Source organism: Calonectris borealis, chromosome 20 (assembly GCF_964195595.1).
Source record: "Calonectris borealis chromosome 20, bCalBor7.hap1.2, whole genome shotgun sequence".
In the NCBI taxonomy this organism is placed as follows: Eukaryota; Metazoa; Chordata; class Aves; order Procellariiformes; family Procellariidae; genus Calonectris; species Calonectris borealis.
Window position 1 is genome coordinate 12168418 of NC_134331.1, and position 23006 is coordinate 12191423.

Genomic DNA, 23006 nt, shown 5'->3' on the forward strand with positions numbered 1-23006 from the left:
CCTGTCTCTTGTTCTGTTTGTCATTAACTGTATCTATTTGAACTTGCATTATAATGCTTTCAGTTACTGTGTTTTGACATGAATGGCCAAAATTGATTTAACTTTTGCGGAGATGTATATTAACATGCTTCCGAGGCTTTATACAAGTTTGAACAAAATAATTATAAATAGAAGAATCAAGAGGGTCACTAGAAGTTTAAAATGGATGAAGGATTGCATGAGATGCGGAGAGAATGCAATAGGGAAGATCTGCTCATACAGGATTTTGTAGAGAATTTAAAGATAAATTTTATGAGACCAATTGATGTAGTGAGGAGGGAGAGGAGACAATGTGCAGGTGACCATTTATCAAAAGGGTTGTCCATTTTTTCTATCATGCTCTACTGAGTTACTTGCTCTCCCTTGTAAAACTTGCCTCGTCTCCTTCCAGCTAGAACAGATCTTGAGAATTTGCTGTGATTACGTTTTGTTGCTTTCTGTAAACGATCATTAAGACCTAAGCAGACCACAGGTGAAAATAAGATGAGGGAATAAAATCCTGTGAAGATCATTCACCATAAAAGGACATTATTAGGCTGATGAAATCTTTCAGTTTTTTCGTTAGGATATCTGAGTGGAATAGGAAGCGTAAGGAAGCGTCCTCTGCAGTAGCCAACAAGGCGGTAAACAAGTCAAGTATGAAACAAACTATTAATTCTTGTGTAATAGTTGCACAGCTAATTACAGTTGCACTCCAAGCCCACTCTTACTGACTTCTTAGGTTGTACATTTGGAGGAGGATTAATCTGCTGCCCGTTAATCTCCTTTTACCACAGGGAGGTCTGATAGTCCCAGCCTGCGTGTCCCTTCACACAGCTGCTGTGTTTATTAAAAAGAACCAGCCAGAGAAGTGCTTTTATCTTCTTCAAACATGTCTTCCCCTAGCAGAGATTTTTTTTTGACTAAATATCTTCTCTTTTGAGCCATATAAACTTTCTCTTAGGAGGGAGAAAACGATTTCTCCTTTTTCCCTTACACCGTTGTTAATGTATGTGGCAATCTGTATTTATAAAAATTACTTACAGTAATTATGTAGCTTGTATATAATAGATATCTAGCTGTCTCTTCCAATTTTTAGCTGAGAGAAATAGCAGTCTTTTTTCTTTGTTTGGGAATTGTGCAGATTTTCAGTGATGTTTAAAACAAAAATATGTAATCATTTATGTATTTTCTTAAAACTGAAGTGTGATCTGAGGACTCTGTAAGCTTCAATGGTGTCGTATTGTCGGAGGCATTGTAAAAGAGCCATTTTGCTAGAAGGAGGGGGAAAAAAAACAACTTGAGACTGCTTTATAGCTTTATAATTCATAGGTTCCTCCCTGGGAGACAGTAGTTCATGTATGGATAGATGGTCTTCATAAAAGATAGAAGAAAGAAGCCCATTAATGCGGGAAAATAAATAGGTAACTCTGGGCTTATCTTAATAGTGTAAAGTAAATAGCTCATATAAGCCTGTTGCCTTGAGTTCTCCTTGTAGGATAAACAATTGTGCGTTAAGTCCTGTGTTTAGACTCCAGCCATAGATTTTCTTTAATTGGAAAATAATAGTGTGTGTCAGAAAAATAGTTGACTTACATTTTGGCCACCCACATGGTGTACAGCCTGGCAGAAAACCTGCCCATTCAAGTCTGACCTGTTTTATAATACTTAAGTATCAGATTTAAGCTGGCTGAATCCATTGAAAATTATATGTGGAATATAATTTACTCCACGTTACTTAGTGGTAACTCAAAAAAAGGTTAGGGTCATTTCCATCTTCCAAGGGAAATTTGTCACAGACTTACCTGTCAAGTTTTTTTTTCACCCAGCTGCTGTTACCAGGAGTTCCGTGTGCTGGATCGTCTGGGGGCTGGGTGGTTTGTGTGGCAAAGACAGTTTGCAGAATTTTCTACACATGGTAGTATGAGTTATGGCACAGGATGAGAGGAAGTGTTGTGATTGTTGGCAATCTAGTGATACAAGAACTATCTTTGGTTCTCTAATAGCATTCATGTAAAGAAGAAATCTGTGCACCAGTCAGGGGTTTCTGTTAACTGTATTACAACATGCTGAAGGTGATCAGTGTGATACTTTCCAGCACAGATCTTAGAGCTGAATTCTCAGTTACTGACATTAAAGTGTAGATAGAATTTCACTTTACCTTCTGTCAAAAGTTTTCGTGGGTTTTTTGGGTTTTTAAAATCTATAGGAGTATGAGCAGCTGAAAAAATACCTTCAATGATTGGAAGATAAGTCAATGTATTGGACTGTATTTATTCCCAGAACTCTGTTGGGTTGACAGTGAAGACATATCCTGCTAAATTTTGTTTATAATGATCACAGCTTCTAGGACAGTAAAACATCAGTGGTGGAACTGCGATTTGCAGAATACTGGAGAATTTTAAAGGTGGTTAACACAGAATGAAAAGTATACAGCTAAGTAACCTCTCTTTCCACAGTGGCTTCTACTTGCTTTCCTTCATATATATACATATTTATATGTGTGTGTGTGTGTACGCATACAAATAAGATGGGTAGAGGAAATCTTGGGATGTAGTTTACTGTGCTCAGTCCACAGCATCTGATTTTTTAACTACAATAGATCATTACAGTGGTCATGGAAGTAGGGCCAGGGATGTAAAGTGTATTAACTTGCGTTTAAGAGAAAAAAGAAAGCCTAAGAAAGTTCTTAGTCTTTGTGCTTGAAGGAGTTGCTTGTGTGTGCTACAGTCTAACCCCGCCTGCTTCAGCCACAAAGACCTTGTACAATGTCTAGTAGCTTCCTAGTACTGCCCTGAATCCCCTTGTTTCTTTTTATTTCCATTATAATGCCTGAAACCGGAGGAAGTGTCCTTAGTGCGATCCCTGCATCAGGATCATCCAAAGCAGAAGTCTGGATCTGCTGGCATGTAATGTGATTCCTTTAGTCATACAGCCCCAAAGTGAAAATTTAATGTTTCTTTAATGTTCTGTTCTTTATTTCTTTTGGTGCCTGTTTTCAAGCAATCTATTTTCCAGGTATGAACGTCTACCTCTAAGTGGTTCCAAGGAATATCCCTGCTCACCCCCTCCACTTTATTAGCTGTATTTTGCACACTGACTTTGTACAGTGGTGGTGTTTAGTCATATTTGTAGTCCCTTGATGTTTTTGTTTGTATTCTCTTTTCGTTGATGTTTAATGGAAGAACTGATATTATGGTATTTAAGGATTTGGATAGAAAACTGTTCCACTGGATAGTGGAAATATCTCCAAAGATTTTTCATGTAGAAACACCTTTTATGTTGCAAGAGAATGCAGGTTCTACCTGGCCATTGCCTGAAAACACATGTAACACAGTTTTGTTCCTCTGCAGTTGTGCCCTTGGGCTGTAAAGGTGGCACCCTGCGTCGGGAGTGAGGTAGCAACAAAGACCGCAAAAGTTCAGCATTATGACACCAATGCTCTTGTGTCAGTGTTTTCCTCTGCACAAACAGAATGAGGTCATTTTAGGTAAAAGAAAACTATCTTAATCATAGGAGGGAAATGTGTGAAAGAGATTTGTAGACACAGAAAGCAAGCCAGCCTTTTGCGGCCTTCTCTAACTTAATAAATTAATAAACAGCTGTTTGGCTTTTCAGATTTTTCTCAGCAGTAAGTGTTGTTAATCAATTTTTAATGCAACAATTAAAAATATAGGAAAACTGCTATCCAGCTTTCACCAGAATAATTGATTTCTGCAAGACCTTAACTATCTTAACTATTCTGCTTCAGTATAAGAGTTCTGTGTAGATGATATGGATAGATCCAATGCAAGTCAGAGGAAAACATAGCTATGTTTATTTTAAAAAGTCTTCCGAAATGTTACTGGCAACCTAATGGTTCAAAAATGGGGCCACTGTGTATTTTGGATTGCAGGCATTTAATCTGCCTGCATATTTATGAGGAATGCAAATAAAAAAACATCTGAAATATTTGGCAACTAGGGCTGCAAATAATGCTTCCATAACTACAGTAAGAATAACCAAAATGAAGCAGGAATTATATGTGTTTAAACACCAAATCTGCTGAATGTTTCAGTTGAAAAATACAAAGTCCAAAACCATAAGAATTCCCAAACTTGGTGTGTTACGACCTAGAATTGCGGCTGGTATTACCAGAGCATCCAAAGCAATAGTGCAGCACTGTTATACAGAGGTATCTGGTGGTAGATTATATGCTTGGGGTGCGCAGAAAGAGGAAGGTTTGTATTATCAAATCCTAGGTGTTTAGTGGAAGTGCCAAAATGTGGAGGCTAGTCTCTGTTTTTAGTTTACTTAGCATATCGCTGAGGATGAAGTTGATGATCTTACACAGTCAGTAGCTTAGATGACCTGTTCTCGTGTTCGTAAAAACATAATGTGCTCATAGAGAACTGCAAAATTTGCTCATCCTTAAGACACACCTGGAAAGGATTTAATACATTTTTAAGCTCTGTAGGACCAGGGTGCTTTGCCTTATTCCTGTGTTCATTCACATGCCTGCAGCGTTACTTACATGGATGCACTTCAGCTGAAATACCTGCTGGTAGCAAAGAATGGTATTGAAATGCTCTGCTTCTGTTTTGCCAGGTAACTGCATTTTGTGATGTTGATGAAAAGAAAATAACAAAAGGATTCTACACTTACGAAGAATCTGAGGTTAGTTATAAGTACTCTTGCATTCTTTACTGTGATCTGGAAGTGTTCTGGGAAATGTGATGAAAGAATACATCACTGATTTTAACTATTGTATAGCAACTCATTTTGGTAAGGAGGCCGTGACAGAAGACTAGGTAGCTGGGGATTGATACTGGAGCGCGAACTATGGAGCCAGAACTATGGACCTCACACTCGCTGAAGTCAGGTTAGAAAGACAAAAATATATATGCTCTGGAAGGATTCTGATGATGGGGTAAAACATCGCCTTCACTGACAGTTTTTTGTTCTAAGTGAGAGTAGAATTTGGCTCATGATGGATAAAAGTCAAATATCTATTAAAATAAAGAAAGCTTCTGTGATTAATTGTAACATACCTGTATATTATAGTTATACTATATCTGAGTAAAACTTTAATAAGTTCCTTGGGAGCCTAAAATTGTGGGCAGCAATGTTTTATTCCCTAGACAAGGAAGCGTGATATTTAGATGGCAATAAACAAACCATATAGAAAAAAAAAAAGTCGTCTTGTTGCAGTATGAATTTCATGATAGCAATTAGCTCAAGACCTGGAGTAAAGATTCAGTCCCTACAGCCGTTGGTGAAAAGACAGTTCTTATTTCATGGGCATTGGATCAGGTCCTGCGAGCGCAGTCTTCCGAGAGCGCAGTTTGACATTACAGCCTAGCCAGTCTGGCTGCAGGGGTGGTCTGACTCCGCTCACTGGCCTCAGCCACACACTTCCACTGCCTTGTTTATAATGGGGCTAGCAATCTTGTGGCTAAAGGATGACTTGATTCAGTTAGCTGATCTGGCAGAAAAGGAACCCTCAAAATAAAAAGTTTTCCAGCAAGTTATCTTGTGAATCAAATTACCCTGAGGTTGCATGATCCTTGTATCTGATGGGAGAGGGACTGAGGGAGAGGAGGGGCACCTCCGCAGATACAGCTTGTGGTTAGACTAGAGTAACTGTAAAATCACATTCTCTACTGGGAAGATAATGAGTGCTTTCAGCTGCATGAAAGCAATCCGAGTTCAGGATTTTGACCTGGAATACTGAGGACTCACTACCAGTGCAGTAATGCTGTCAGCATAATTGTTACAGACCCTGTGCATTTGTCTTCCTAAGACATACCCATCCTCTCAGATCACTCGTAAAGAAGATTGTACTGCAACCTGTTGTGAATCCTTAGAAAATTGTGCAGCTTGGATCCATGGTGAAGTTCTAGTTGGGCATAAGCCGTTTAACAGCTCCCACCGAGAGGGAAAGATTCTCCTTTGTATCCACTATTGTGCCTGTGCTGATGCTTCTCTGATGGCACAGTAAGCTGATGCAGCTCACTAAAGAGGCAGAAAATTAACCTGCCAAAAAAAGAAAGAACATACTTTTCTTAGGTAGGCTATTAAAGCAGCATACCTTGCAATCAGATCAAAGAGGGAGTTGTTTGGGAAAGGCTAAAAGTAGAGCTTGGAGGTCAGGAAGAAGCAGTGGAGGAAAGGAGTGAGACCTTCTCCTTTCAACAGCTGAAAGGTCTTAATTCAGATCTGGTGTAATGTGTAACTTCGTTCAAAGAAACAGAATTGCATTGAAAGATTATGGTAAGAAAATAAGGGGTATTTGAAACGACTGGCAAAATAATGAGCGGAAGCATGTGACCAGCTGGACTATTTAGCATGAGGTCTCAAAATAATTTTTTCCCCTTTCAGTGTTTAGTAGCTCCTAAAACTAAGGCAGCAAGTAACCCTGTGTGCCTCTCCACTGAAGTCTACTGCTTTTTCCTGCAGGAGAGACCAAAACCAAAAATTCCTATATGTCACTTCAGAGACGCAACTCCCCCTTTCATTATCTGCATGAAGCTGGTGAGTGCCACCTTTAGCTTTATGTGCAAAATCAGTATTTGCTCCTTATGAAAATGAATTTCTATTTACTGTAAGTAGCTTTTCCCAGAAGCTTTTACTATGCCGTTGAATGGCCTTTTTCATCAAATTGATTGTGCAGAGTATTTCAGGGATTTAAAACAGCAGTATTAAGTAAAGTAGCATTAAAAATAATAAAAGATACAGCTTCTGTAAAGGAGCTTGGATCTGTTTTACTTTCTTGCCCAAGAACATTATATACGCAAATGAGCACATACAGTCAGCCACCTGGCCTCGTTTATTCCTAATGTTTTGGAGCCCTATGTATGGCAAAGGCTTTGTTTTTTAAATCAGACCTTAAAAGCTGTTTTGTTTGGCACTGCCAATTCTGAAGCCTCTCCTGTGCCTGACTGTCGTAACTTTCTTATTTCAACTGGTTTGATTGACCTAATAACATAACTAGAAGATAATAACCAGCAGTTATTTTGCTGTTATATTTAAAATAGCAAAGCACAGTGTATGGCATAACACAGAAGCTTTAAAGCAAAACAGCAAATACATTCTAGTTGCAAACGCTAGTAAAAAAAGTCTCTTAACAGTAACTAAAACCTGTAGCTACATACAAAACACTGACATTCTAACACCGTACTAGATCTGTTCAGATTGATTAGCTGAATCTCATCTCATCTGGTACAGTCTGCTTTTAACTTAGCACTCCCAACTTTACAATCAACTCTGAGATCATAACTATGAGTTGTAAAGCCAGACTGAAAGTACCTTAGGGCATTATCATGTACTGTTGGTTGATAAACTCCTGGATAAGCTAGTAATATTACAACTAATTTAATTTTTCATACTACATATAATGGTGGGTGGAAGTCCCTAGACAAAACATCTGTGCAACCTGTTATAAAGCACATTTAATTTGTGAAGCCCTTACAATGAGACTAGTACACAACATTTTGCCTGAAAACTCTGGTCCATGACTTCAGCTGTGATTTCAGTATATTTTTCCAGTCATGGCCACTGAGCATTTTCCACTTGCTGATCACAGAACACTATAGGCCTAGTATCGTTTAAGTAATATGCAGTATTTTCTTTGGAATACAATTTGACCTACTTGAAACAGTTTCAGAGTTTGTAAAGTTGCTTCTAAAATCTGTCTTTGAAGCAGCTCCCTTTTTAGGAGAATTTAAGAAAGTCAATACCCATTTGTATGGAGCCAAATCTCTAGAAACTGCAGGCAAGTTACCTCCTTACCCCTCTCACTCCATGATTGAACTACACAGTCGGCTGCTGCGAAAGTTGGTGTTATTAGAGCTGATGGCAAACGCACCCTAGCGTAGAGGTACATAAAGATCACAATGCGTATGGAGTTCCAGCAGCATTATACACTGGGAAAATGAAATAATGGCCAGACAAGAACAATGCTGATAATAAACTTGCATAACAACATAGTGAAAGTCCATAACAACTTACCTTTCTACAGATTTTAAACATACTGGTACCTGTTAATAATAAGAACCTCACAGTACACCTATGTCATTATACCATATTACTATTTTAATATTATGAAGACAGAGAATCAGGTTGTTAGTAAAATAAATTTATAATAAGAACTGAAACCAATTTTTTCTGTTAGTGGTGCCTAATATACTGTTATCACCTGAGAAACCACAGACAACGTCAAAGAGAAATAAAAACCATAAATGTATCTGTGCCAAAGTGTAGGAAGTGTAAAACCCGGTGGAGAGAGAAGAGGAATCAGAGGGTCTCAGGAAGCAACCAGCAGTGCTCTGAGTCCCACTCCAGAACCAAGTCTGCTGGACCCTCCTTTTCTCTACCATTGGGTTTCGCAGCTGATCTTAAGGAATAGTTTTTAGCAACCTCTTACAGCCGTTGTCGTACTTGCTGTATTTTATTAGTTTCCGTGGAGGCTGTCAGAATCCGTGAAATCCCGCTCTTACTACTGGCGAGGTTGCGGGTGGATTGAGATGGCCACAGTTTTCAGTAGTAGTTTTGTCATGGAAAGTAGTCTTCTACCAAAATGAAACAAGTTGATAAATGTCTGTGGTTTAAAATATTCAGGTATCCTATCTGCAGCAGCTTTCCAGCTTCTAGGCCTGACCACTAAAGGAAATGGTTTCTAAATGGGTTGAGAAGAGCAGAGTATTGAACCTTTTCATTCATCTGTGTTGATATTGTGCAGGCCAAGTATAAAGCCGAGGGTTCGTGTTTGCTGTATTTATAGGCTGAGTTTGCCTTGCTTTCTGTGTAGCCCACATCTGAAGGAACAGCTAAAAACAAAACTTCCCACTTGCTTTTCTTTAATCACCCTTTCTACATTTCTTCTTCCAACATGCTTTTTGAAAGTGGGAGCATAGTAGGATAGGGGATAAGTACATAAAACATTAAGACTGCATCAAATGAAAAATGTTGTCTTTTTTGCAATAGCTATTGCTGCCTCTCTGATGCTGTTCACCCAGATTTAGCAAATCAAACTGTGCAAAAAATGTTTCTGTTACAAGTTAAAGTCCCAGGCTGATGTGAAAGACTACGTCTGAGACATAAAATTCCTCTGCAAAAAGGGTGCTGTCCTTGTGCATACTGTGGGGGCAAAAACAAAACTCCTGTGTTTGAGAGATTACAAATGACCTGTATTTTCAAACTATTTAGGGCAAGTAGCTTTACCCAGCTCTGTGTTTCAGGTCATGCGGCAAGCCAACATACAAAAACCCCAGTGAACGTACAGACATTTCTTGTGTAGACAGCTGTCGGTGCCACAACTACAACCTAGCTCTGTGTTGCATGGAACTGTTGGAAGTTTACGTAAGGCAGAATTAGCTGCAGATCCCCTTAGCTAATTTCTTAAATAGAAGTCATTAACAAATTCCTAAACATCCCAGACTTCCAAATTTAGCTTTATTATTTACCGACATAAGTTCATCACCATCCTTCTGAAGAAGAAAGTGTCCTGGGCCCTTATTGTCTTTTATTCTGCTGTTTATGGTAGGGGATTATTTTTAGTTTTGATACAGACAAAACCTGCGTGTTTATGTGCAGCTCTAAGAGGGTAATGCTGAAGATTAGATACGTTTATTAAGTGGGTTGTTTGCAAGAAACGACTCTGCTGGTCATGTACTTGGAGCAGTGTTTGCTTATTTATTTTTTCAGGCAGTTCCTCCCTTGCTAGCATTGGCATTACTTTGTTACCCTATAAAATCATTTTTGAAAAAGCAGTCATCCCATGTGATCTTTGCTCAGTTTGCGTTTTAAAATGGCTTCACAAAGGGCTGTAGCTGAAATTTCGCGCTCTGTGTGTGTGTGTCTTAAGTTTTTGCTGAAAAGAATAAAATTGTGGCTTTAGCTCATCAAAATTGTGTAGCAGCCTGCAGTACCACTTCACCCAAGGGTTTGCACTGTGTATTTTCTCTCGCTTTGAGGTAAAAGCAAAACGCTTAGAAATCATGTATTGTGCCCTGTTTTGGCATGGATTCCAAGTGCTTGAAATGAAGGGGATTTTCTATTTTTCTGTCTCGGTAATTAAACTAGTTTGATTGTATAAAGTTTTCAGTAAATTTACTGTTAGACCAGTTACCGTAAAACCCTGCCTTGTTCTGTCACCTCAGTCTTGTTCTCCAGGAATGAAAGATTTGGTTTTAACTCTCCTGCTTAATTTAGCATCTGGGCTCTTTTATTTATTTTTTCTTTTAACCCTTCTTTACAGCAGGTTGATTTTTCAGCAAGCTAAACATAACTGTTTCATACCCTATGTCCTAACTTAGGAAATCTTCGACTTATGAAATCATTAGTAGAGGCTAAAGGTCGTAATCAAGGCCTACGTTTCTGACTAGAATTCCCTGTTGACGTGAGCAGTAAGTTTTGCAGATGACCAGTGACAGTCTGGGATCTTAACTGAATTGTGAAACCAGGACCCAGTCCTTCAAAGTATTAAATATCATCAAGTATTCTTGATTTCAAGAAGTTAAAAAAAAAAAAAAAAGTACTCAACATCTTTCACAATCAGGGCCTTTCACAATCGCTCAGGTAAGAAATTGGTTACCTTAGGTAAGTGGAGCCCTTGCTTAAAAAACCTAGTGCCATGGGCCCTTTCCTGCCCTTCTCCAAATTATTCGTTAGCTATTCTTATTTTTTTATGGTTAGTAAACATCAGAGCTCAATTATGAATTTTATGACTGGTGTTTATGTTTTTTTGTTGAAGTTTTGGATCAGATTATGTCACCTTTGTATTTTTTGGCATTGCTAGCGAAAGTAGCACATGGCAGGTAGATGAGAATCGTACAGGAGAAAGGGGAGTTAATCTGTGACCCTGAGGCACAGCATGCTGGTTTGGGCAAGAGGTTTGAAACGTACACATGCGGCGTTTCCTCTCCTATATACATCCAGGCAGCAGAAACAACGCAGAGGCTTGGAGGAGACAGGTCAGCTTGTGTTGTTACTAGACTCCCTGTTGATGGAGATGGCGGTGTTCCTTGGATGGAAGGCTTCCAAGCAACACCCAAATACTATCAGCGTGTTTACAAGCAGTTCAGCTGACGGGTCCAAGGCGAGTTGAGAAGCCCCATGTGAGACAGACACCTTAGTTTCTGAACTCAGGTTCATTAAAGATCCCAGAGCAATTTTTTGAATCCAGTTATTCTAGCCAAAGTCTAGCAGCGTTCCACCTCTAATTCCACAGTTTCAGTTGAACTCCGTTTTTGTAACTTCCTGTCCTAAACACTCCCAGTACTGTTGTGCATTGTTAGAACTTCAATATTGCTGCTCTGGGCCAACCAAAAGAACACTAGCAATCTCTTTATCTATCTCCTATAGTATTGTGAGCTTTCATTCTTTTTTTTTTTTTTTTTTTTTGTGTGTCATTCCTGAAGATCGGTAGAATTAAGGACTCCAGGAAGACCGAAGCAGAAATGCTCAGAAACGCTGAAGTTGGCATGTTTTCTTAATGACATCACTGCCTTGCAAGATTGCTCATGGAGCAAACCTACGAGGTTCCTGTTTAGATAACGTAACTAGGGCACAAAAGCAAACACTTTTAACTATGCAAAATATTTCAGTTGCTTGATGAAAGGTTTGTTTCATCAGACAAGCTAATCAATTGTTCAAAATCTAGAAAAATCACTCTTTTGTCAAACTCATTCCCTTGGTCCAGTCTCTGAAAATGTCTTTAGAAAGTGCATTAGAAAACAAAATGTGCAGCTAGCTATCTGCAGCGCTGTGCTTAGTATAGCCCTTGTGCTATACATGGCAGCACGAGACTGAGCTGTCTAATACTCCCCCGCCTCCGCAAACATATTAATTCGAACACTAAGTGTTCGACATACACTTAATTTTTGGATGGAAACATTTCTGAGCCTTGGTTTATTTATGTTTAGTTCTGCAAATGGGACTGTCTTCCGTGGTCTAAAGAACCAAATTACCAAAACCTGTTACAACCTGAAATGAGTTTGTCTGGTCGATCTAATTCTCCTTCTCTTCCCTCACAGGATTTGACAGGTGGAGCATTTGAAACAAACCTGAACATGCTGAACTTGAAGGAGGGGATGGATTATTATCACTTCAACTAAAAACCAAGGTAAGGCAGTGATACTGAAGCTGTGTTATCCTCTATGTATCTGTGTGTAGGAAGACCAAAGTGTTCAGAGGTTTAGAATTTTTTGGTAATTTGTGCTTCATTAAATTAATCTTTGTGCTGAGTAACCCCTTTCTAAGGGAGGTCCTAGTTACACCACGGATAATGCTGTTTGCTCATTTTACCATTGCACATCACTTGTTTACCAAACTCAGTTTGATTGTTAAGTTGTATTTCTCATTTAAATAACCATCAAATCAGGCCATAAGATTACAAGAGGACTGTTACCATAGGGAAGCCTTAAAAATGCATCAAGCAAAGCCTGTAACCACTGGAAGTGTAAAGGGAGGTTTCTGCCAAACATTGCTTGGGGCCCTCAACCATTCCCTGCGACTGGCTCCTTTCCTGCCACGGGAGCAGCAGCTGCCGAGGTGGAGCTCTGCGCAGGGCAGCACTCAGGTCCACGTGTGGCACCCGCCGAGTCGGGGCTCTGTGAGAAGTACGGTTGTGTCTCAACATCATCCGGCAGCCAGATGATCTTATCTACAGATGCTCACAATTTTCACCGGACCTTCTCCCTTTTTTTTCAATAAGCAGGCTTTGCCAACACAACTCCTGTTTTTCTTGCAGCAGGGACCTATAGGTATAACTTCAGAAAACCAAGACCTTTGGAGAATGTACTAGAAACTTCCATTTTAGTGACAGCGTAATAACACAGGCTGTGGGTTCAGGAGTTCTTCTGCAGTAATGCCTGTAAGTAGCCCCTGTGGTGCGTGCAGCCACATGGCCACCTCAGTCTGCTGCACAGTATGTGACTCGAGTACTGTTTGTTTAATAGTCAGGGAATAACACTGATCTACATTAGATTTCACCTGCCAGTCCAGGTTGCAAGTTTACTTAAGAAGTATTGAATAATATAATTTATAGATACCTTCGTAAAAAGGACAAAGACTCTTCGAGTGAGACAGGTTGTAGTTTTGGAAATGAACACCTGCAGTAGAAGATTGCTGCCGTTTGTAGCAGGTACTTCACATAGAAACTGGCTTGTTTTTAGCTCTGCTGCCTCAATTTTTCCTTCCTTTCAAATTTTCATAGAGGGGGGTGTGTGTTGCCACTGTTCTACTTGAAGTGCTGGGATAGTGGGATTTAATTAGAACCATCAAACAACACAGTGTAATTAGAATATCATGTTGCCTGTGCATTTGCCCTCCCCATCACATTAGTCTTACTAAAGATAAATGTTATAGACATTTCATTTTATAGTCAATAAGAAATGGTCTAAATTCCTAGCAGTTGCTTGAAGTACTGAGTTACCTCTGTAGTCTTCAAGGGAAAAAAATAAAGCTTCAGTCCTTAAAGCTAGTTTACCAGAAAAACATTTGCTTGAATTAGTTATATAAAGAGTTATTAAGAGAGGCTTTGACTTTAGCTGAAGTGAAACCTGGAATTTTTGTTTGACTGACAAAAGAACGACAGACATCCACAGAGATACTTTATGTTCAGGAAGATTTCATTATCACTAAGCGTTGCCATTCTTTCTGAAAAACAATTCTTTTAAGAGACTAATGCAGCAAGTCAGCTTTAATACTTCATGTGCGTAGAGCAAGCACAGGCTGAATGGCTCCATTCAGAGCTGTAGAAATACAAATCACTGACATCAAAAAAAAAACCCAGGTCAACTGTGACAGAAGTATGAAGAGAAACCGCCATCTTGTGGCTACAGATAATGACTTTAAAAACTGAAGATGTAACGAATCTTTGCTGCCTTCATATGGCATATCTGCACAATGCTTTAAGACATAATCTCTGCCTCTTCTTTTGTTAAACAGTGCACTTTGCAGCTCATGCTGAGAATCCAGTTTGTCAGGATGGCGCAGCACAAACTCTTCAGTTACAAACCAGCAGCCAGCGCCTGCAACTTCATTATGCTGAACTCTGCAAGAGAGAAAGAAGAAGAGGTCATGTGGAGGAGCATGTATCACTATTTTAACAGTATTCCACTCATGTAATTAAGTAAACTAAATGGAGAGAAAATATAGACATACAAAGCTGTAATATTTACAGTCCTTTTTTAACACCTTAATTTTTAACTACCCTTTAGCAAGTTTTATTTGTACAAGTTATAAAGGAATGATAAGTGTTGATTTCATATGAAATTAACTTCATTCACCTTTTCATAATGGTATGCTTGGCTTCCTCATTGTTTCTCCTCTGTTCTCAGGATATGTCAGCTCTTGAAGAAGAGCAGAGTGTTGTGCGCTCGTGTGTGAGCACAAACTGGCTGCTAGTAGGGACATCTGGACAGCCGTGAGAAGTCCTTCAAGTTCAGCGAGTATCACGCTCGGAGTGAACTCCACTGGTTCTCAGGGCAGGTGCAGGCTTAACTTTTTGCTAAAAGTTATACTAACTATTTGCTATGGTAAAAGAGGAGGAAAAGGTGAAGTTCCAAATTCAGCCACATAACTTCCAGATTTCAGATGATACTAATTGTAACAGTTCCATCTGAAATACCTGTATGTATATTTGGCTATTTCTTATTCTTTTGTTTATATCAGAGACAGTTTTCTCCTAACTTGTCAGGCTTCTCTCAGCCTCCAATAATTAAGGAGTTAAAATAAGCTTGAGATCAGTGAATTCATCTTGTAACATCTTCATTTTGAACATAACGTTTCTATAAGTTGACTAGAAAATCTTGAAACAGCAATGCTCAGGTCAACTTTTGCTCTAAAAACCATGCCTTGTATGGATGAGAGGTTCAGATTCTTGTTCTCCAAAATTACAAAAATGTTAGTGGCAGGTTTCTTAAAATTGTACTAAAAGCAGAAAACTGTAGACATGTCTTGATAGGAACAGGAAAATGAGCAGAGAAAACTGCTCTGGGGACAGCAGGGTGTCTTTGAAGGTTATTCATAGATGTCTTAAGTGTTAGTCTTCTGATCAATTTTTTTAAATATACTTTTTTTTATATATATATTTTTATATCAATGACAACTCAAAACATAGGATATACTCACATTAGGAAGCATCTTCAGTGTAAAAGATTAGAAGAATATTACACAGGAAGAACTGGCTGACCTCAAAGACTTACATAAAGTAATATCACAAAGAGCCAGTTCAACAAGCACGTTACGAATGCCATTAGCCAAGATCACCTTTAGATGCTCTGGAGGAAAAAAGGTGACTTTCAGCCACAGATGATGCAGCTGTGAAAAAGGCTAATGCAATTCTGAAATGGAACTCTGCAGGGCAACAAAATAATGCTTTGCATAATTCTAGTCATGAAAATAAAGTTAATGGTGTCCAAATATTTTAATGAGAAAATGAAGAGATTGAAGATCCACCCTATTAGGAAAAAACTTAAGAAAGAAGACTGCACGGGTGATGTTTCTGAATTCTAAAATAAGTACAAAGGACAAAACTTTCTAGAACTATGAAAGCAGAACAATAAAGACTACAAAGGCCAAGAATAAGTTGATATACCACTATTTTTAAGTTTAATCAGTTTACAGAATAGATTACAGGCTGTGGATGCCTGTGATACTAGGGCAGTAGCCTTGGGTCATCGAGTGTTTTCACCTTGTCTTGTATTACTCAAACAGTAATAATTCAGCCTCCTCATCTGTGGACAGAGAGGAAAGGAACCTCTCAGAAACTCTTACCAACGCAGAAAATTTTGTATTTCTGAAATACTGAGCAGATGGGCAATTCCAAACTATCTGCATTAAAATGAAAAGGGACCTACATATGGATGTATTGTCTGTCGTCTTACGAATGTATTAACTTTTAGATTATATTCTTCCTCTTAGGCAGTGTTAGAATTCTGTGGCTTGCACAACCACGTCATAATTTCGTTGTTGAAACTGACTGGGAAGTTTTTATCCTCCTTCTTTCCCCAGAAAGGGCAGATGAACAGTTTTTGAAACATCTGTACTGTATTATTTCATTCTTGCGTTTTGTCTGAGTAAGATGTCACATTACAAGTCTGGAATGTTTTCAAGAAACAAGACTGGAAGAGCTTAAGACAACAGTCTTCAGCAATTCCATATATTCTGTAGTAAGCCGTGAGCACATTCCTCCTGGTGCGCATTGATATATTGATGAACCAGGGAAGAAGTGCGTCTGTTGCACAGAAGTACACAGTAGATTTGGTGGAACAATTGATCATTACTATGTTTCTTTAAAAAAAACCCTCAGGAGCACATTTCCATACTTTACCTTGGATACCAGCTGTGGTCTGGGCACGTTCATGAGATCACAGAGATAGTTGCGTTTCTCTCTTACTACTGGCAATTCAGCTTCCCTGCGTGAGGAAGGATTTTCCAGTTAATTCAAAAATTAAAACCTGAAGTTGGCTACATACATACAACTTCTTAAGCTATCCGTTTATTATTACATTACTATGTATGCATCTGTACTTTCATGTACATTTCAAATCGCAGAAGTTTTTCTTCTGTCACATTTTAAGAATAACGTAACATTTTTGTACCATCTTAAGCCAGATAAACCATAAATACCCAGCAGGTCTTCCAGAAGTGACAGTTACTAGTAAAATGTCCAAGACTATTCTTCTAGGTTGTTGTATTAAAAAAAAAAAAAACCACTTACTCATACAACCCTTTTGACTAGAAGCTCACTAATTTATTCTCTAAATTTATAGCTCCTTTTTGCTTTAGAAAACTTCACATCAAGAATTTAAATAACTGTCACTGGATTTGGAGAACATTCTACAATCTATTGAAGCTTTCTCCTGAAATAGAAAATCCAGACCTAAAACTTGTGAGTCTTTTAAAAAGTTTCTGAAATAGCATGATGTCCATGAGATAATTTCTTCAAGAACATCAGTTACAAAAAGCCCCCAAATGCCAAAAATCCATACAGACAACATTCTTTTCCATGTTGTAAAAACCTACCACTCTAACTGGAATGCTGTGAGGCTGCTAGTATTACTCACCAATTCAGTAGATTTATTTGGTTTTTCTTAAGTAACAACTGTAAATGGGCTATTAAAAATTTAACTCTTAGCACATAAACAGAGAGTCCAAAACTACAGAGAAAAAGCATGAAGGGCAAGTTAGAAATAACCTGAACTTTTTTTTTTGTTAAACACCTTGGACAATTTGTCATATTTAATACTGGAAACCTTCCTATAGCTAAACAAAAGTTACTATTTAGAGAATAATTTGTTTACACTCTGAATTACACAATTGTATGATAAATTCTCTGTATTCCAACAAGAAACAAATATGCGTATGCCAGTAATTATCATCTTCCCCAAGTATTAATTTTCATTTAGCTTCCTGATGTTAATGCTTATTGTAATTCAGAATTTACTATGCTTGTTTTAGCACTGAGAGAGCTTAAGAATAACAAGCAGCTCGCTCTGACACTCAGCAATGACTTCAAATATCTTCTTTTGTAAACAGTTCAAATCTACCAAGATAAAACAATTAAGTTTTAAGTAAACTAGCTCTCATTCTTTAATCTTAGCACAATGGACATATTGCCACGGGGAACTTAGAGTAAGCCCTGAACTAAGACAGAATGAAACAGGCAGCCAGTCACCCTAAAAATGACAAGGTGAAAATAGAATATTAAGTTTTCTGAAATGGGTTTTAGGAATTATTTTGCTTTGTTTTAGTAACCCGTTTGTAAGTAGAGCTGTACTACCTCTGTGTTTTCTGTAGCAATGTGGTCCGTACCACTTCTAATTTTGGTATTGTAAACATCCCTTTGTGACAGCAGTAATCTAATCCTACTCAGTTGTTTCTGTTAACAATTTTTTTCTGTAACCTCTAAGCAAGCCTGCTCTTAAATTCAGATTTCATAAGCAAGCACTGAATCACACTAAACACAATACTAGACATCAATATGAAGTTAAGCAAGTCATTTTAACAATAGGCAGAATTGTTGATAACCAGTTCTTCAAATCTGAGACTGTTACTCTGATGTTGTACTGGAAAATTCAGAAAAATAGCATCAGCTACCCCTTACAATGACAAACTTGGTTTTCTTTTCCCAAATATAAGGTTATTTAAGCTCAAGCACAGAAATAAAGTAGAAATTAAATAAAAGTTAAATAATGTAAGCATGCAGTCTGAAAATATGTAAACCACAACCTCAAGGTGTATTTGTTGTTTGAACATATCTAGGTTAATTTTATTTCCATGAAATGTCAATGAAGACAAAAAGCCATTTAATATAATGACTAAATAAATGATATATTTTTTTAGATCTGTCTATTCTCATGTATTAACTTAGACTACTGTCTGAGGCAGGGTGTTGGGCTAGTAGACCCATGACTGAGTCGTCTGTAACAAGGAAAAATGTTTAACATGGCAGCAAAACTAATAAACTAATTAGTATCTTAAAACTCCGTATTTCCTCAAATATCTGAGGCATGCAGTCTTTTATAAACTTTTCCAGGTGACTATGCACAATGCGAAAATTTGCAGAAGAGGAAAAAACAAAGAGTGACAAAATTATGGTGAGTATTCCCTCCTCCTGTCACTTCAAAGGTGCTGACAGGATGAGATCCTCTTGCGCTTGGAAGAAGCTGGCATTACAGGTAACAGTAGGTAATAAAAATAATTACATTATATAAAAGTTGTTGTTTAATTCATGAAATCATATGCTTGGGAAACATCTAAGCTGTTCCAATTAAGAATATTTGCTTGAATACAACGTTTGTAGCATTTTGAGCAATTACATTTCATGGGAGATTTGAGCTGTTCTGCTAATTCTGTTGTTTTCCAGCTTGCAGAGATCTTTCCTTTCCCAAAATCCTGCCAGTGCTCATAAATGCCAAGAAACTGTCTGTGCAATTGAAATTTGACTGTTTGCACAACCCAGTCTCTCTCTGTTTCATGGAGAATTTCCAAGATCTCCTCCCTTTTCATGTTAGAAAAATACAGATATTTTACTTTATCTAGTGATGATTTTATACATACCACTTCCAGTGGGACAATATACTAGATAGTTCGTTAGAACAGAAGAATTCTTTTCAGCAATGCCTTTCTGGCCTAAAAAGCAATAAATAGCTAAAACTCCAGTATCGTTTCTTACGGCTTCCTTGCCACCAGCTTTCAAAGGCATTGACATTTTTTAAACTTCAGTGGTACAAAAATTATTTCAGCTTTTATTACTATTTGGCAACAAATCCACTTACCAGTTGGTATCGCTGAGTATGGTCATAACCTCATCCATAATGGCAGGATCAACTGCATCACTGTAGGTTATCAGCATTTCATAAACCTGACTGGCTGTCGTCTTCCGTATCTACGGGGAAGAGGCAGAGGAACCTTTAGTATCCAGCGTCCTGTACGGAAGAGCCCAGGCCCTGACTGGCACTGGTTCTTCACACTGACCATCATTTCATGGTGGACACCTTGTAATGCTCAGAACTGCAGCCTCCCCTTGCCTCTGACAGCGATTTGCTGCAGGAAGGGACTTCACTTCTGCACCTCAAGGAAATTCGCACTACTACAATCGGTGTATTTTCATTGAACTTTGCAGGATTTCAGATTAAGATCTGTCCCCCACAGGGAGTGAATTCAAATGTTTGAGAACGGCCCGACTGGAGCATTTCTTTTCTTGAAGTGACTCACGGAGCCAAAGCCTGGCTCTAACTTCGGTTGCTGTAGGCCCACGAAGCAGAGAGGTTTCCCAGTCTGCAAGTTTGTAAGAGTCAGCAAAACTCTTTAAAAAACTGTTGGGAGATAGATGATGATGTGAGTAACATTAGCTTTTTACACTCTAGTTTCCGGAAGCAGTTAATCTGCAAGTATTCTTCCCAGAGCACCGTTTAGTACCGATGCTGGTGTGCATACCGAAAAAGCTAACTCGGCTGGTTTCTGAAGTATGACGCGTAGAAAGATACTAAATGGAAGACAGCAAAATTGCAACAAAAACAAATTCTGTTTTTTTTTTTTTAAGAAAGTCTGATGATAACCAAAGGAAGGCAAAGAAATTACAGGGTTATTTCTGGAGTAGTAGTGCCAAATCAAATCGATGCATCTGTAAAAACAAAACATATTTATGATGTAAAATACCAATAAAACATGAAATTAAAATGATCTCTCTCCAGCTCTTACATTGTGCCCTTCCTGCAAAGGATTCTTCATGTAGCAAGCACACACAACGTGGAAACAGCTGGACTAAAAATCTGAAGTATCAAACTCTGCTGAGTACCATACGATTTTAACCTTATCAAAAAGTAATCGGCAAAAGTAATCCATGTTAGAATAAACAATGTTGGTTTGCATTGGCCAGACGCCAGGCTATTCAATGTGTTCTCAAACCACTTCAAGACCTCATGGGTTTTCATGTTCTTTTCATGTGCTCTTGCAATTACTTCTGACAGCCTTTGTTTCGCCTGTAGGTGCAGCCGAGCTGCTGGTCCTCACTTACTCACAGAACATCCACAGACGTTCCCGGGTGAAACCCTTGTATCGAACACTGAGGCCACAGAGCGCTGCTGTACGTGTTTGGTTGTCACAGCAGCTCTAGGCCGGGGCTCCCAGGTCTTGTACGGTGAACACAGCCCCTCTCCCAAAAACCTAGGTCAAAAAAAATTTTAAAGGACTAAGCTACTATTACCCCACATATGATCTTCTCTTATACATACTGAGTAATAACTCAGGGTTTTTGCCCTGCCTCAGTTAGTTATGTGGAAAAGGTAAACTTCGGATAAACTTTCCTGTGTTGCACAAGCTGTCGTCACACCTGACAAAAAGAACAAATACATTTTTCTTGAACCAGAACCACACTGCGTTGCTACCATCGGAAGTGTTGCAAAGCTAACAGTGATGTATCTGACTGGAGCTTTCACGCACTGAATGGTGAACAGATCTTCCCTGTGCTGGGTGCTGTGTAGAAGAGACAAACGACTTGGGCACCTCAATTGCTTCTAATTTAAAACAGTAAGGACAGAAAGTGGAAAAGCAGTATGGGAGAGCCAGGTACACTGCAAGCATCCAGTAGGCTGTTTCAGGTGGCAGCATTGCAGATAGCAGACCCTTGAGAAATAAAACCTATTATAGACATTAATATCTGTTAAAAAGAATGTACTTTAAAATACTTTACAAGTAAAAAATAATTTAAATAAAACATTTGATAATACACAATGTCTTCAATACTTACTACAGGAAATGGATGGCAAAGAAGAAGAAACAATTGAAATAAAACTTTCGCTCTCATGTCTCCTTGAAATTGAATCAGGCCACAAAACCTAGAAAACAGAAGAAAAAAGTAGATCTAGTGTGATATTTGTGTTATACCTGCAAAAGTACGTTCTGAGGATCAGAATGAAGATGTATATCAGAAAAAAGGGTGGGAGAGGAAATCTCAGTTGATGTTCTAAGTGCTGTGGGAAAGCAAACAGTGAGGGTAAGCGTACTGAAATCCTTCAGGGTTACTGAGATGCCACGCGTCTGTGCCAAGGACAAATACGGTTTTAAAGCTACTGACCGGCAGCACCAAAGCCTGCGCGCTAAAAACCACACGTGAATCGAGCTCTCGCGCAGACAAGAGGACAGGGTGGGCTCTTACATGATGCAGTGAAGAGTGACAGACAATTAGAAACACGGGCAACTTCTCATTTTAGGCTTTCTTGCACTCTTAAAAGTATTACCAATAAAGAAATGAAATTAAAGTCAGTAAAATCATTGCTTGAAAGAGTTATACCTGAGTAATTTTGCCAAGTTTCTGCCAATGAACCTTTGTTCAGCTTTGCGATGCTTTGTCTTTTTTTTTCCTCCTCTCCTCACCCAGTATTGTCTTTCTTGACTGGTACATTTTTGTTTTGACTTCTCTGCTGTCTGAACTGAGGGCTTTTACCCTAAAGCCAGATAATAACTTTGCAGGTGTTTTCAGCTCTTTCTAGTGCATATGCAAGATCTAATCAATTACATGTATTTTGCATTGGCACCAAGTCAAGCTCTCTACAAGCAAAAAGCACATGATTCACTGCATCTTTAGGAATATTAACAACTTTTAAAAAGTAGTTAAATTTTATCAGATCCTTCATATGTTTTCACCCCAACCACCCAGAAGTACATGAAACTCTCACAACCTTATATTACATGTATTTGTGTGCATTTTTCATTTAAATTTCACATAAAATAGACCTAGCTGTTACATCTGGTATGTACTGTACTTAAATTTTCTTCACTTTTTACGAGCAGAGAAAAGATTATTTCATCAACTCACACTCCTATGCTGGAACGAAGCTTCCGGATGTCTTTGGATCTTTTGATCTCTTCTTTACAAAGGGTAAATAACTTCACTGAAAAAGGATGGCTGAAAATGGGAAAGAAAAAATACAAGAAATAGATTTCAGTAGAATTTCAAACACATTTAATGATTATAAAGATGCAAATTAACATTCGAAGGGAGGAAAGACACAATGCAGAGCAGTACATGGTTCTTCCACAACAGCACACCCTGCTTTAGGTGGACCTTTGGTAAAGACGCAGGCGAGTTTGGCCACCACGTTATTGAGCCTTTTTTTTTTTATTAACAGGGAAGGGAAGAGATTAGTATTAATTATTTACATTGCTACTGCCTGTATGCTGAGGCGTGAACTACATTTATCCAAACTGATTCAGTATATGCATGATAATCGGCTAGCCATGGCTTGTGTTCACAACAAAGCGCGGTATGATCAGAAATACTATGTCAGGAATTAAAATATTCTATAGGCAATGGAAATTATTGAGTCTGTGTATCACTGTGGTGCCTTGGTCAGTCCCTACGGTCTTCAACCAAACTTTACATAACAGGGGATGAATGTTGTTCTTAAATACTCGACCATTTCACAGCCCAAATTCCTTTAGTGATTCCAGACAACGTAATTAAACACAGGGCTTACAGTTCTGTTAAGTGTACGAGT

The 23006-nt window shown here is 38.5% G+C and overlaps 2 protein-coding genes across 6 annotated transcripts in view; one reads left to right on the plus strand and one right to left on the minus strand.

Moving 5' to 3' along the window:
* QTGAL (queuosine-tRNA galactosyltransferase) overlaps positions 1-14294 on the plus strand; it is a 128418-nt gene extending 114124 nt beyond the window's left edge. Inside the window, exons 9-12 of the mRNA XM_075169830.1 lie at positions 4606-4674; positions 6457-6531; positions 12033-12121; positions 13948-14294. Of these exons, the coding sequence (XP_075025931.1) occupies positions 4606-4674; positions 6457-6531; positions 12033-12113 (225 nt within the window). The 3' untranslated portion in view covers positions 12114-12121; positions 13948-14294. The remainder of the gene's footprint in view (positions 1-4605; positions 4675-6456; positions 6532-12032; positions 12122-13947) is intronic.
* Positions 13608-23006, minus strand: part of TBCD (tubulin folding cofactor D) — a 135008-nt gene continuing 125609 nt past the window's right edge. For 2 of the 5 annotated variants that reach the window (XM_075169815.1, XM_075169814.1), the window contains exons 36-40: positions 22325-22414; positions 21257-21344; positions 19284-19393; positions 16334-16418; positions 15092-15737 (exon numbers count right to left, since the gene is read on the minus strand). In XM_075169815.1, the coding sequence (XP_075025916.1) occupies positions 15678-15737; positions 16334-16418; positions 19284-19393; positions 21257-21344; positions 22325-22414 (433 nt within the window). In that variant the 3' untranslated portion in view covers positions 15092-15677. The other 3 variants (XM_075169818.1, XM_075169817.1, XR_012676692.1) reach the window with 3 other exon arrangements.